Genomic DNA, 15,757 nt, shown 5'->3' with positions numbered 1-15,757 from the left:
GATGAAGTAGTCTTGTGATTTTTTTCCCACACCTACATATTGCGCTCTACCACGGTATCGAGCACTATTCTCCGGATAATCCAATCAAGACATATGTATATATATATATATGTATATATATATATATATGTATATATATATATATATATATATATATATATATATATATATATATATATATATATATGTATATGTATATATATGTATGTATATATATATATATATATATGTATATGTATATATATATATATATATATATATATATGTATGGATATATATATATATATACATATATATATATATATATATATATATATGTATAATATATATGTATATATATATATATATATATATATATATATATATATATTCAAGGTACTCAAAGCGCTTTGACACTGCTTCCACATTCACCCATTTATACACACATTCACACACTGATGGACGGAGCTGCCATGCAAGGCGCTAACCAGCACCCATCAGGAGCAAGGGTGAAGTACTTGGTGGGGATTGAACCAGGGACTCTCGGGTTGCGCACGACCACTCTCCCAACTGCGCCACACCATATATATATATATATATATATATATATATATATATATATATATATATATTAGGGCTGCGAATCTTTGGGGTGTCCCACGATTCGATTCAATATCGATTTTTGGGGTCACGATTCGATAATATATCGATTTTTTCGATTCAACGCGATTCTCGATTCAAAAACAATATTTTTCTGATTCAAAACGATTCTGTATTCATTCAATACATAGGATTTCAGCAGGATCTACCCCAGTCTGCTGACATGCTAGCAGAGTAGTAGATTTTTTTTTAAAAAGCTTTTATAATTGTAAAGGACAATGTTTTATCAACTGATTGCAATAATGTAAATTTGTTTTGACTATTAAACAAACCAAAAATATGACTTATTTTATCTTTGTGAAAATATTGGACACTGTGTGTTGTCAAGCTTATGAGACGCGATGCAAGTGTAAGCCACTGTGTCACTAGTGTTCTTTTTTTTTTATTTTTATAAATGTCTAAATGCCTTGGAGAATCGACATCAACACTATTTTCTTCACGCTGCTTCTTCGTCAAACACACCATTGGTGGCTTTTCCATATTTTCTGGTCGTCTAGATATTATTTCAATGTTCTTGACTGGCGTTACTCACTCTGCTTCAGTATGGTGCAGACTAGAAGTGATAAGCTCAAATTGATTTGCCAAGTTCACTACACACTTTGTTCTGTTATTTAAGATTTTTTTTTTAAATTGAATGAATACCATTCACTTCTCCTTTACATTCGCTTTCTTCCTTACCAAGGTTAGAAAAACAAAGTTATGTCGATCTTTGAGTATAAGCGCGTGCCAGCGAGTAAGACCAGATGTTTTAGTTAGACCTTATGGGGTTCACTGTGGCATTTGCTACGTCAACCAATGCCAGGGCTGCTTGTAACTCAAATTTTTGCTTGCAACCCAATGCATAGCAATTAGAAACGAGACAGCTCTTTTCTCAAAACCCTCTTAGTACTCTTAAGTTGCGGTACCACTGTAGATTGAAATAAATATTTGCAAATGAGAATCAACTGATGGGAATGCATACTTTACAATCAGATGTCATCCTGCTAATAATAAAGTGGTTATCGTGTGATTAGTTAAGGAGGACTACATTATTTAGGATGACTAACTGCAGGTTATAACTTTAGGGTGACAGGGCAGCCTTTGTCATCCCTTTGGCAGTGTGAAAGTAACTGCCCAAAGTGACTCTTAACGAACACCCACATGCACTGAACCTAAACACACTTAGCAATGAGTTATACAACCTGAGGTTGCCTACATTAATGCATTAGAGCAAGATTTACTTTTGACATTTAAATGTACCCACAAAACATTTGGAATGGAGGTATAACACTTTTAGCTTTGAATTGCTCCAAAGAAAGATGAAGTAGGCACCATCAAAAGTGCTTTAGAGAGGTAGATTGAAGGAGGCAGTACAGACTGTTAGATTCAGACCTCTGATTGATAAGCCTATTTGATGCCTAACTTCCGTCTTTGTGAATTGACAACACAGAACATACTAGTGCGCTGAGCATATTCCCATTCAAACCAGCTATAACCATCCATCCATCCATCTTCTTCCGCTTATTTGAGGTCGGTTCGCGGGGGCAGCAGCCTAAGCAAGGAAGCCCAGACTTCCCTCTCCCCAGCCACTTCGTCCAGCTCTTCCCGGAGGATCCTGAGGCATTCCCAGGGCAGCCGGGAGACATAGTCTTCCCAACGTGTCCTGGGTCTTCCCCGTGGCCTCCTACCGGTTGGCCGTGCCCTAAACACCTCCCTAGGGAGGCATTCGGGTGGCATCCTGACCAGATGCTCGAACCACCTCATATGGCTCCTCTCGATGTGGAGGAGCAGCGGCTTTACCTTGAGCTCCTCCCGGATGGCAGAGCTTCTCACCCTCTCTCAAAGGGAGAGCCCGCCACCCAGCGGGAGAAACTCATTTCGGACGCTTGTACCCTTGATCTTATCCTTTCGGTCATGACCCAAAGCTCATGACCATAGGTGAGGATGGGAACATAGATCAACCGGTAAATTGAGAGCTTTGCCTTCCGGCTCAGCTCCTTCTTCACCACAACGGATCGTTCCAACATCAGCATTACTGAAGACGCCGCATTGATCCGCCTGTCGATCTCACGATCCACTCTTCCCTCACTCGTGAACAAGACTCCTAGGTACTTGAACTCCTCCACTTGGGTCAGGGTCTCCTCTCCAACCCGGAGATGGCATTCCACCCTTATCCGGGTGAGAACCATGGACTCAGACTTGGAGGTGCTGATTCTCATTTCGGTCGCTTCACACTCGGCTGCGAACCGATCCAGTGAGAGCTGAAGATCCCGGCCAGATGAACCCATCAGGACCACATCATCTGCAAAAAGTAGAGACCTAATCCCACGGCCACCAAACAGGAACCCCTCAACGCCTTGACTGCGCCTAGAAATTCTGTCCATAAAAGTTATGAACAGATTCTGTGACAAAGAACAGCCTTGGCGGAGTCCAACCCTCACTGGAAATGTGTTCGACTTACTGCCGGCAATGCGGACCAAGCTCTGGCACTGATCGTACAGGGAGCGGACCGCCACAATAAGACAGTCCGATACCCCATATTCTCTGAGCACTCCCCAAAGGACTTCCTGAGAGACACGGTCGAATTCCTTCTCCAAGTCCACAAAGCACATGTAGACCGGTTGGGCAAACTCCCATGCACCCTTAAGAACCCTGCCGAGAGTATAGAGCTGGTCCATAGTTCCACGACCAGGACAAAAACCACACTGTTCCTCCTGAATCCGAGGTTCGACTATCCAGCGTAGCCTCCTGTCCAGTACACCTGAATAAATCTTACCGGGAAGGCTGAGGAGTGTGATCTCACGATAGTTGGAACACACCCTCCGGTCCCCCTTTTTAAAGAGAGGGACCACCACCCCGGTCTGCCAATCCAGAGGTACCGCACCCGATGCCCACGCGATGCTGCAGAGTCTTGTCAAACAAGACAGCCCCACAGCATCCAGAGTCTTAAGGAACTCTGGGCAGATTTCATCCATCGCTGGGGCCTTGCCACCGAGGAGCTTTTAAACTACCTCAGCAACCTCAGCCCCGGAAATAGGAGAACCCACCGCAGATTTCCCAGGCACTGCTTCCTCATAGGAAGACGTGTTGGTGGGATTGGGGAGGTCTTCAAAGTATTCCTTCCACCTATCCATAACATCCGCAGTTGAGGTCAGCAGAACACCATCCGCACCATACACGGTGTTGATAGTGCACTGCTTCCCCTTCCTGAGGTGGCGGATGGTGGTCCAGAATCGCTTCGAAGTTGTCCAGAAGTCGTTTTCCATGTCTTCCCCGAACTCCTCCCATGTCCGAGTTTTTGCCTCCGCGACCGCTGAAGCTGCACACCGCTTGGCCTGTCGGTACCTGTTCACTGCCTCCGGAGTCCTATGAGCCAAAAGAACCCAATAGGACTCCTTCTTAAGCTTGACGGCATCCCTCACCACTGGTGTCCACCAACGGGTTTTAGGATTACTGTCCCGACAGGTACCAACTACCTTGCGGCCACACCTCCGATCAGCCGCCTCGACAATAGAGGTGCGGAACATGGTCCACTTGGACTCAATGTCCAGCACCTCCCTCATGACATGTTCAAAGTTCTTCCGGAGGTGGGAATTGAAACTTTCTCTTACAGGAGACTCTGCCAGACGTTCCTAGCAGACCCTCACAATGCGTTTGGGCCTGCCAGGTCTGTCCGGCATCCTTCCCCGCCATCACAGCAGACTCACCACCAGGTGGTGGTCGGTAGAAAGCTCCGCCCCTCTCTTCACCTGAGTGTCCAAAACATGAGGCCGCAAATCCGATGACCCAACTACAAAGTCGATCATGGAACTGCGGCCTAGGGTGTCCTGGTGCCAAGTGCACATATGGACACCCTTATGTTTGAACATGGTGTTTTGTTATGGACAAACTGCGACGAGCACAAAAGTCTAATAACAAAACACCACTCGGGTTCAGATCCGGGCGGCCATTCTTACCAATCACGCCTCTCCAGGTTTCACTGTCGTTGCCAACATGAGCGTTGAAGTCCCCCAGTAGGACAAGGGAATCACCCGGGGGAGCACTTTCCAGTACTCCCTTGAGTGTACCCAAAAAGGGTGGGTACTCTGAACTGCTTTTTGGTGCGTAAGCACAAACAACAGTCAGGACCCGTCCCCCCACCCGAAGGCGGAGGGAAGCTACCCTTTCGTCCACTGGGTTGAACTCCAACGTGCAGGCTTTGAGCCGGGGGGCAACAAGAATTGCCACCCCAGCCCGTCGCCTCTCCTCAGTGCCGGCAACGCCAGAGTGGAAGAGAGTCCAGCCCCTCTCGAGAGAAGTGGTTCCAGAAACCTTGCTGTGCGTCGAAGTGAGTCCGACTATATCCAGCCGAAACTTCTCCACTTCGCGCACTAGTTCAGGCTCCTTCCCCCCCAGGGAGGTGACATTCCACGTCCCAAGAGCTAGCTTCTGTAGCCGGGGATCGGACCCCCAAGTGCCCTGCCTTCGGCTGCCGCCCAGCTCACATTGCACCCGACCTCTATGGCCCCTCCTATGGGTGGTGAGCCCATTGGAGGGGTGACCGATGTTGTCTCTTCAGGCTGTGCCCGGCCCGGACCCATTGGAACAGGCCTGGCCACCAGGCGCTCGCCATCGTGCCCCACCTCCAGGCTTGGCTCCAGAGGGGGGCCCCGGTGACCCGCGTCCGGGCAAGGGAAATCTGGGTCCATGATTTGTCTTCTTCATTAAGGTATTCGAGCTGCTCTTTGTATGATCCCTCACCTAGGACCTGTTTGCCTTGGGAGACCCTACCAGGGGGCATAAAGTCCCCGGACAACATAGCTCCTACGATCATTGGGACACGCAAACTCCTCTACCACGATATGGTGGCAGCTCAGAGAGGAGCTACAACCAAACAAACTAAATGCAGCACTTACATTTTTGGTGGTCATGATATAACACAACACTGATTCCAAAAGCACTGAAGAAGCTTGGATGCAGAAATAATAATGCACTAATTTCACCAGCTGGGGAAAGCTCACTCAATTATCCACTAGTTTGTAATTGCACAGTAGTTAGATAAATGTTTCAACACCTCCAACACATTTGGTTATCGTCATGCACAAAACCTGAATTGGTCTCCTGCTGATCATTTTGAGTTTTCATTGATCTAATGGTTGCAAATTAGTTAACCATGAATTATTTACGCAGTCTGCTGTTTTTTTTTTGCCATGCAGTACTCTAAACGTTGTGTGTTGCTATTGTGTTTTTCATTTTAGGTTGCTAACTTGAAGAAAGAATCTGAGTTCCATTGGTTTAGAGAAAACGAAGAAATAATCCCTGATGTAAAGCCTGACTTGGTATCGGGAGTCTGTAAACTGCCCATTAAACTGGTGAGTACATTTTTGTACAGTTGTCTATTCATAAGTGGGTAGGTCTACAATGCTACAGACATATATGAAAATAGAAGTTATCTCAGTGTGCACAAACATCTAAAATGTCATTTTTGCAACATTTGACAATTAGTTAATGTGTCAAAAAATGTAAGCCAAATAATCATTTCCTATATGTGTTGTCCAGTTTTCTCTGAAAACAACAGGAATTTACAAAGCCACAATCAGTGATGATAGAGGAAAGGACATGAGCCAAATTGACATTTCTGGAAAAGGTAAACAAACTGAATTATTCACTGCACTTATTAATAAGGGCAAAATGAAGATCAACTCACACAATAAATGTATGCACTAATATGGAGCTAACTCATCAAAAAAGGGTGAAGAACAGAGCATATTTTAGGTAGGAACACTGCATCTGTGGCTATGCCGTTCACTATAAATCCCCATCCAATTTCAGATCCTGTAACCTTTAACTGCTGTATAAAAATAGCAAGATGTGACAGCTTGTTCACCCACAGGCCTGGAAGCATTTCTCAGAAAATATGATATGGTTGTCTATTTTTTCTCATGTAAGTTTAGGGTTAAAATCATGGTTAAGGACTAATTCTGTAATGTCACCAGCCATTTCATTAGGTACGCTTAGGTACACAACACATAATCTATCATCAAACACACTCTTTTTTGATTGACAGTTTTAGATACAGAACTGCAGCGTTGTGATTAGTCCTTGTAATAATTACTTAATTCAGCTACACAAGAGCCCACATTTCAGATTAATTTGTATTGCTTTGTGTGAGCGAACCTAATGAAGTGTCCAGTGGGTGTACATTCCTGACCCCTGTGTGCTGCTGTATTTAAATGATTAAATTGTATTTACTAATGTCTGCAGTTCATCTATCGCTATGGTTCAAGATACCATATAACATGAATAACAGCATAATTGACTTCCTAATAGCCAATTAACCACATGGCACATGATTCTCAATTGCAAATCAACACATTAAGTTTAATTGTTTTCATCCTTTTAAGCAGCAGCCAGACGGCAACTTTGTGACTTTACACCCTCTTCATTTGTGTGTCTTATTTTTCTAGTATTTGAAGAGACCATAAACCAGATCACCCGACTGGCTGGTAGGTGTCTTGCCTTTCTACACACATAAAAAGTTGTGTTATAGTTTGTACCTTTTTTGACCCCACAAAAGCTACAAATTGTTACCTTCGAGTTCAATAATTACCCTTATTTAAAGCAGAAATGTAAAGGAAGAGAAAGAAGAATGCTTCATCCAGAATACTTTCTCAAAAATGATGATTCTATTTTAGTCTCTTCATGAATGTAGGCTGGAATTGAATTGCACTTCCCTTTATGTTGGGGGAAAGTGCAAAGTGGCTCTCACCAGTGCAAATGTGGCTGTGTGATTTTCAAAAATGACCTCTACAACCCTCCCTCACCTCCATCCCTCCCCAGGAGCAACTGCACAGGAGTTGGTGATCCACTGCACGGCCACTGGCATTCAGCTGCAATGTGCCATGAAGTATTATACCTCAGAGATGAACATCACTTGGTACTACGGGTAAGGCATTGTTTCAGTGCGCGCCTCTCACTGCTTCAAACCCACGACTGCAATCATTGCTACTGCCATGGCAGGAATAATGAAAGTAGAGCTGCAGATAACAAAACACGAGTTGTTTGTTTTTTCTCTGAAGTCGAGGCAAAAACAATACACTTTGGGAGGGCCGTTGCAAACACTTTCATTATCCCTGTTATTGCAGTAAAATTGGCATGTTTTGTGACTAAAATCACCCCCTGTCATTTTCTATGAAGAAGCGAGGACATTTGTGCACTTAAAAGCACTCCACGGGGCCCTAGAGAATGTGAAATGTGGACACGGGTGGAAATGGTGTACAAGAGCAGGCAGGGAGCGGATGGAAAGAATAAAGAGGAAAGAAGGCAGAAGGGTGACACGGGTTAGTGGAGGCTTTTCAGGTTATTTAATTATTCAGAGAACACAAATTACGGAGATGAGATTTGTAACCTCTGCTCACGCCTTCTGTGAGTGCACACGAGAGAGTGACAGATCGCAAGAGAGGGAGAAATTGCTATCCCTAAGCGTAACATTAGGCTGGCATGTAAACATGGTTTTCCATTACGTCTGAAGTAGACTGCACACACTCACATATAAACAATAATTACGTACAGACTCGCACAACCCTAACATCTCTCCCTTTTGCTTGTGTCTCCACAGTGAGAAAAAACTCTCCCCCAGTGACAAGATTGTAATAGGAGGATCCCCTGCTATGGCAACAATGGAGGTATTAGCTTGTTCTTCTCTACATTTAGGTGCATTCTACCGTGGGTGATTTGCATGGGAGTGCATGTGCAAAGGTTAGAGTCAGATGACCTCTAGGTGAATGAAACAAATAAACTCCACCTCATACCTTTTAGACTTCATTAAAATAAATTATTGAAACACCATCTTCTATTTTTTTTTAATCTTGTACCATAAAGTGTCATCATCATAATTACCTGCAGAATGAATAAAACATGAGTCCTAGTCATACAGGTATTATGAAACAGACGGACACTGATGAAATGATGTGGCTTAATGGACTTATTGATGCTTAGGTGGTTGAACCAACCGACAAGGACAAAGGGAAATACTCCATCGTGATAACCGACCCTGAAGACTCACACAAGCGCACACTGGATCTTAGTGGTGATGGTCAGTCCTCTTGTTTATCATTTTCATCATCATTAGTCTTCAGTGCTGTATAAAAGTGAATGAATGCTTGGTGGTAGGGGTTGGCGCAAACTGGCAGCCTCTTTACCGTCAGTGTACCCCTGGGTAGCTGTGGCGACAGATGTAGCTTACCATTACCAGAATGAATAAAGGGTTATCAGCGTAAAGGGCTTTGGGTGTCCAGAAAGGCACTGCCAACTATTTGTTACCATTATTATTGTTATCAAACAAGGTCCACTTCACACAGCAAGCCATCATCAAGAGCACCAAACAAAAGCAACCAAGCGTTCTACAGGCTGCTCAAGGTTGGAAGTAGACCTGGAAAAAATGCTAGGGTTTTCCTCTAAGATAGTGACGACACTCTGGCCAGGCATAATTCTGTGGTTTCTAACAGCAAAACTGGATTGTGTCATGGACCCGACAGATTCAAGATTCAAGATTCAAGATTGTTTATTGTTATACACACAGTTAAACAGACAGTTTGCCGTACAATGAAAATCTTACTTTGCTAGTCCACCCTTCAACAAGTCGCATGATACTTAGCTAAAAAATAAAAATGAAAATAAAAAAGTATATACAAGGCACAGTAAGTAACATAACATTATTGCACATTCCGATTGACAGTCAACAGTATAAATATGGAGGTGACCTTGGGTCACAGCAGCAGTTAAAGTGTCTTTAGTGATCAAAGGTGAAAGGTGTCTAAAGTGATGGTTCTTCAGTTCGGGGGTGGTCAAAGTAGCTGTCTTTTGTTCAAAAAGACAAAAGTAAAGACGGGGGGTGGGGGCTAGCATTCGCAAGTTAGCATTCACAGGCCGGATGGCCTGTGGGTAGAAACTGTTTGTCAGTCTCGTAGTCCTGGATTTCAGGCTCCTGTATCGTCTGCCTGATAGTAAGAGGCTGAAGAAACTGTGCTGGGGGTGTGTACCGTCCTTTATGATGTTGTGTGCTCTCTTGGTGGCCCTGGTAGAGTACATGTCCTGTAGTGAGGGGAAGGCTGCTCCTGATATGTACTGAGCAGTTTTAATCACTCGCTGGAGTGCCTTCCTGTCCTTAGCAGTACAGTTTCCATACCAGACCGTAATTGAGATGGTAAGGACACTCTCAACCGTACTTCCATAGAAGTTGCTGAGGATTTTGGGTGGCATACCAAATTTTCTCAGCCTTCTTAGGAAGTACAGTCACTGCTGGGCTTTCTTTATTGTTTGATGGGTGTTGTGATCCCAGGTGAGGTCCTCCCTGATGTGGGTCCCGAGGAATTTAAAGGTTTTCACCCTGTCCACGTTTGTCCCCCTTATGTACAAAGGTTTGTACTGTGCACTACTTCTCCGTGGGTCAATAATCATCTCCCTGGTCTTGTATGTGTTCAAGGAGAGATTATTATCCTGACACCAGGCAACCAGTTCAGTACCTCCCTTCTGTACGCCGCCTCAGCTCCCCCGGTGATCAGTCCGACGACTGTAGTGTCATCTGCAAACTTGATGATACTAGTGTTGTTCCGGGAGGCAACACAGTCTTGTGTGAAAAGGGTGTACAGTAGGGGGATCAGCACACAGCCTTGGGGGGTCCCTATGCTTAGAACCTTTGTGGCTGATGTCTGGTTGCCGATTCTGACTGACTGGGGCCGGTTTGTGAGAAAATTCAGGACCCAGTCACAGAGAGTTGGACAGCGCCATAAGAAGGTGAGGTTGGAGAAGCTTTTGAGAGGAAGAACAACACATTTTCTGACTTAGTTGCAGAATAATCTGAGAAATGCTGGAAGGCAATCATCTTTCAAGCAGAAGTGGAATGCCGGGGGTTTGTTGCTACATCTACCAAAGCAGTATCGAGAAGTGCTGCCAAAAAAAGCAGCAATTAGCTCTGAAGAAGGAGGAATGATTGCTGTGAGGCATACACCTAGCTTAGGGATAACGACCCCACTGCCATGCAAAGTCCATCGAGGTACATATAAGGGCATATCAGGGAAATACTTTGGATGCCGGGTATTCCATTGCTCTCCCTGGAGACATTAAAATGCCGATTAAATCGGTTGCCCATTGAGATACAGTATATTTCGATATGACCGAAAATTACAATCTCCATTTTTTTCCACCAAAAATTGGATTTACGATGATTTTTTTACCTACTTTTAAAGAAACTAATAAAAATTATACAAACATATTTCCAAAGAAGTTTTGCTTTTATTTTATCACAAACTAGTAGTTTGAATGGAGACAATCAATGACATAAACTTACTTGGATAAATAGCATGAATGATTTTTATAAAGTTGTTACTATTAGCTTATATTGAAACTGCGCCTTTGTATAAATACATTTTTTTAATAAATAAGAAACCTGCTCTATGAGGCAAAACATCTGTCTTGTATAAAATACTAGGTAGCATTTCACATTGCACACTATTGAATAAACTCCAATATTGAGGTCAATAAAGTGCAAACTTTAATCTTTCGTCCCGAATAAAATTATGCATTAAACAAAATTATAACATTGTACATCTTATGAAAATAATAAAGTCCAACATTGAGATGGCTCTATACTTTTAGTGGATTAACACAGATGTTTCCATTGTATGGGCGTTACATATAATTGTGCTATTTTGTAATGGTTCTCATGTGCTCTTTTTTATTAAACTTTGTTTGAATTATTTAACAACAGTAAGTTGCTTCTAAGCAGAGGTTTGTTTATGCTTGTGTTGTCACAGTCTTATTCGCATTGTAACAACTTGTATGTTTCCACTTGGCTGGTTGCCTCTTTTTCATGTGCTGGAATAAGTTTGTGTGTTGCTGCCTTTTTTAAACACTTGTTGCATGCTTGTTGTCATAAATCTAAGCCACAGATAGCACAATGTTTTTCTGTGGAGCAAACGTTCTGCTGTCTTTCGTGTTAACATTTGCCATGTTGTTGCTAAATTAAATTTATCGATGAAATCAATTTATTCCCCAGGCCTAACAGTGCTAACCTCCCTTTCACCACTCAAATATGATGGCTAACATTCAGAAAGCCAACTATCCAAAGGGATTAATACATCTACTTCTATTTTTCTCTACACACCAACTTAGTTCAAACGTTAAAGCAAAATCAATCATTCTTTAATAAATTGTTATTGTGTTTAATTCATGTAATTAATGACAAATTCATTTGGGAAAGTCTGAAACTCTCACCAAAAACATTTGAATTTCTATTGATGAAACCTTTTTTCAAAGAGTCTGCAACAGAAGCAATTGTTGAATTTCTTTGAAGTTAAGTTATGTTTTTTTTGTTTTTTTTACAGTTTATGACAAAGCATACGCTGAGTTCCTGAAACTCAAGTAAGTCGATGTTTTCAAATTAGATCCATATCAGCATAGTTTAAACATCTATGACGTTGTTATCTGGACTAAAATACATTTCCTTTATTTGTTAGGGCGGAGGCTTATGCTGAGAAGCGTGAGTGTCCTATATTCTGCTCTTACTACTATTACAGTTTAATGTACACAATACCTATATTGTGCATTACACTGAAAAATATGAACTTTTTGGAATTGTCGATGATTTTCTGCAGACCGTGGTAAGGTGATTGGTGGGCTGCCTGACGTCGTCACCATTATGGAAAAGAAGGTAAACACCTGAGTGGTTGTGATAGGTTGTTGTTGTGCAGTGTGAACATGTGTGTGTCTCTTGTAGACTCTGAGCTTAACGTGCACAGTGTGCGGGGACCCCAAACCTCAGGTCACTTGGCTAAAGAACGGAGTGGAGGTTGAGCGGGACGATCAGGTAAAACAATATAAAGAAATACACACATCTCTCTGGAATAAAACCAGCACCTTTATATGCCCTTGTTTCAGATCTCCTTAATAATTAAAACACTTTGTTGTTGCTTACTGGACATGCAGCACGACACACAGTGTGGTCGTTTTGTTCTATCTAGACATGCATCCATCTGTGCATCCTTTAAAACCATATCTTGGGTATCCACACTTAAGGTGCTGAAGTCAATACAACCAGACAAATATAGTGGGGCAAAAAAGTATTTAGTCAGCCACCGATTGTGCAAGTTCTCCCACTTAAAATGATGACAGAGGTCTGCATTTTCATCATAAGCACACTTCAACTGTGAGAGACAGAATGTGAAAAAAAAATCCAGAAATTCACATTGTAGGAATTTTAAGGAATGTATTTGTAAATTATGGTAGAAAATAAGTATTTGGTCAACCATTCAAAGCTTTCACTGATGGAAGGAGGTTTTGGCTGAAAATCTCACGATACATGGCCCCATTCATTCTTTCCTTAACACGGATCAATCGTCCTGTCCCCTTAGCAGAAAAACAGCCCCAAAAAATGATGATACCACCCCCATGCTTCACAGTAGGTTTGGTGTTCCTGGGATGCAACTCGGTATTCTTCTTCCTCAAAACAAGGACGAGTTGAGTTTATACCAAAATGGATACAGCAGAGGATTGGGAGAATGTCATGTGGTCAGATAAAACCAAAATAGAACTTTTTGGTATAAACTCAACTCGTCGTGTTTGTAAGAAGAAGAATACTGAGTTGCATCCCAAGAACACCATACCTACTGTGAAGCATGGGGGTGTAAATATCATGCTTTGGGGCTGTTTTTCTGCTAAGGGGGCAGGACGATTGATCCGTGTTAAGGAAAGAATGAATGGGGCCATGTATCGTGAGATTTTGAGCCAAAACTCCTTCCATCAGTGAGAGCTTTGAATGGTTGACCAAATAATTATTTTCCACGATAATTTATAAATACATTCTTTAAAATTCCTACAATGTGAATTCCTGGATTTTTTTTCACATTTTGTCTCTCACAGTTGAGGTGTACCTATGATGAAAATGCAGACCTCTGTCATCATTTTAAGTGGGAGAACTTGCACAATCGGTGGCTGACTAAATACTTTTTTGCCCCACTGTAAAAATAATCCCTCTCTTTCCATACTTTAATGGCTTACTTTCCAGCCTGCATCTACAAATGTGACAGCGTTTCCCTAGTCAGTCAGAGGGGGGTTCCTGCTATTACATCATTAGCATTGCCGTGGAGCCCGGATGCTTTGAAGTGTTTAAGTCAGAAAAATGGCACAGGAGGTGTTCCGCAAGGAATACGTATTGAAAGTTGGCTCTCGTCTTTATTTATTCCCGCACCTGGTAACAATGTGTGTCTAAAACAAGAACTTCCTTGTCCTTGGTGATGTGTTTGCCAAACCTCAGGGTGCCTCACCGGAACACAGCTCCCACCACCACCACCAAGGCTTTTAAAGCTGACAAAAGAAACACAAATACACATGTATGTACTTCATACAGTACATAGGACAGACACACAGTATTATTGTATAAAATACCGTATTTTCCGGCACGTAGTGTTCATCGGATTATAAAACGCACCCCTGATGAATGGTGTATTTTTGATCTGTGTTCATACATAAGGATTATAGAGCGCATTTAAGGAGTCATATTATTATTACTTTTTTGTAAATGGAAAACACTTCCTTGTGTTCTACTTAACATGTAATTGTGGTTCTTTGGTCAAATTGTTGCATAGATTATTTTTTACAGATCATCTTCGAACGCTTTCTTTCAGTCGCTTCCGGATGCGCCGTTTTGTGGGCGGTCTTATTTACCTTCGGCAGCGTCTTCTCCCCGTCCTCTTTGTTGTATCGGTGTAGCGTGCAAGGACAGGAGTGGAAGAAGGGTCAAAAGATGGAGCCCACTGTTTTAATGACATTCAGACTTTACTTATATCAGTATTGGAGCAGCCTCTCCTCATTCGGAAACAACAACACTGGAAATGTGTCCTGTGAAAAACCATCCAATCGGGACTCTCTAGTAACTACATTTCCTTGGGTGAATAATGTACAAAGTATCAGTTACATAACAGTAATGTATATTAGCATACTTTTTTAGCAGTGGCTCATTTGACCACAGACAATAATGGTTAATCAATACGTATACGGTATATTGATTGTTAACAAAATCTTTACTTTGCACTAATGCCATTAAACATTTGTATACAGTATAACACTTCTTAATGTATTGTATATATTTGATTCAGAATAAAGAGCCACCATTAAAACTTTCTTTTCATGTTCCAGTACGTGATCTCTCTGGACCAGGGAAAGTTTGCCAGTCTTACAATCAAAGGTGTGACTATGGAGGATTCTGGAAAATTCTCAATGATTATCCAGAACAAATTTGGAGGGGAGTCTGTGGATGTTGTGGTAAGTTTTAGCACTAAACCCATATTTTTTATGAAGAATAATGATAAAATAACTTTGTGGTACAAATCTTTTCTGATTGTACTCGTAAATAATGGACTCTCGTATTTCAGGTGAGCGTGTATCGTCAAGGTGACAAAATCCCAGAGGCAAAACCGACTGTGACGACAAAAACAATAATCCCACCCAAACTGCCCATTGAGCTCCCTGAAACCAAGACCCCGCCAGCCCCAACCCCCGCCCGCCCCGCTCATAGCCCCACCCCTCCCAGGGCAGCCCCAGGAAGAGGTGTGAAGAGTCCCACCCCAACTCGGAGGAAATTGTAAAAGGTTAAGAAAGAAACCATAACAACAAACTGGTGCTAATTTTTTGTGCACTTGTATTAATGTCTTTAAAATCAAATTGAGCAAATTCTGTGACATTAATTTAGAGTGTTGGGAAATTCATGGTAATTGAAAAATTCTTATAAATGTATTACAAAAGCAGACGAATAAGAGAACATTAGAAAAAAAAAAAGTTGCCAGCGTGGGATGTTTGAATTTGGGGAAACAAAATATAGTAATTATTCAAATCGCAAATGTGTGTGATTTGATTAGCATGAAGCGGAATAAAAGTGAAACTTGAAAACCAATTTGATGTGTTTAAATTAACACTGCAAGCAGCACTGTCACACGTTTTGTAATAGTCAAAGCAATGTATTCTCATATTGTACAATCTACCAAAGGGTAAAAAAAATATATGTATATATATATGAATACATATACAAATGATTTGAGATGCTTTGCATATCTTAATTTCCCTCTCACACTGCTTTGAAGACGTAGCCAAGGGGAGAGAGGATGGT

The 15,757-nt window shown here is 42.1% G+C and overlaps 1 protein-coding gene across 1 annotated transcript in view; it reads left to right on the top strand.

The window, feature by feature from the left end:
• Positions 1-15,544, top strand: part of myom2b (myomesin 2b) — a 61,381-nt gene extending 45,837 nt beyond the window's left edge. The window contains exons 28-39 of the mRNA XM_061880277.1: positions 5,856-5,969; positions 6,157-6,244; positions 7,065-7,103; positions 7,438-7,543; positions 8,216-8,282; positions 8,596-8,692; positions 11,982-12,018; positions 12,114-12,136; positions 12,252-12,307; positions 12,374-12,463; positions 14,791-14,916; positions 15,027-15,544. Of these exons, the coding sequence (XP_061736261.1) occupies positions 5,856-5,969; positions 6,157-6,244; positions 7,065-7,103; positions 7,438-7,543; positions 8,216-8,282; positions 8,596-8,692; positions 11,982-12,018; positions 12,114-12,136; positions 12,252-12,307; positions 12,374-12,463; positions 14,791-14,916; positions 15,027-15,239 (1,056 nt within the window). The 3' untranslated portion in view covers positions 15,240-15,544. The remainder of the gene's footprint in view (positions 1-5,855; positions 5,970-6,156; positions 6,245-7,064; positions 7,104-7,437; positions 7,544-8,215; positions 8,283-8,595; positions 8,693-11,981; positions 12,019-12,113; positions 12,137-12,251; positions 12,308-12,373; positions 12,464-14,790; positions 14,917-15,026) is intronic.
• The last annotated feature ends 213 nt before the right edge of the window (positions 15,545-15,757 follow it).

This window comes from Nerophis ophidion, linkage group LG02, assembly GCF_033978795.1.
Source record: "Nerophis ophidion isolate RoL-2023_Sa linkage group LG02, RoL_Noph_v1.0, whole genome shotgun sequence".
Lineage (NCBI taxonomy): Eukaryota > Metazoa > Chordata > Actinopteri > Syngnathiformes > Syngnathidae > Nerophis > Nerophis ophidion.
Note: the sequence above shows the minus strand (reverse complement) of the source record. Positions and strands in the feature narration are given on the sequence as shown.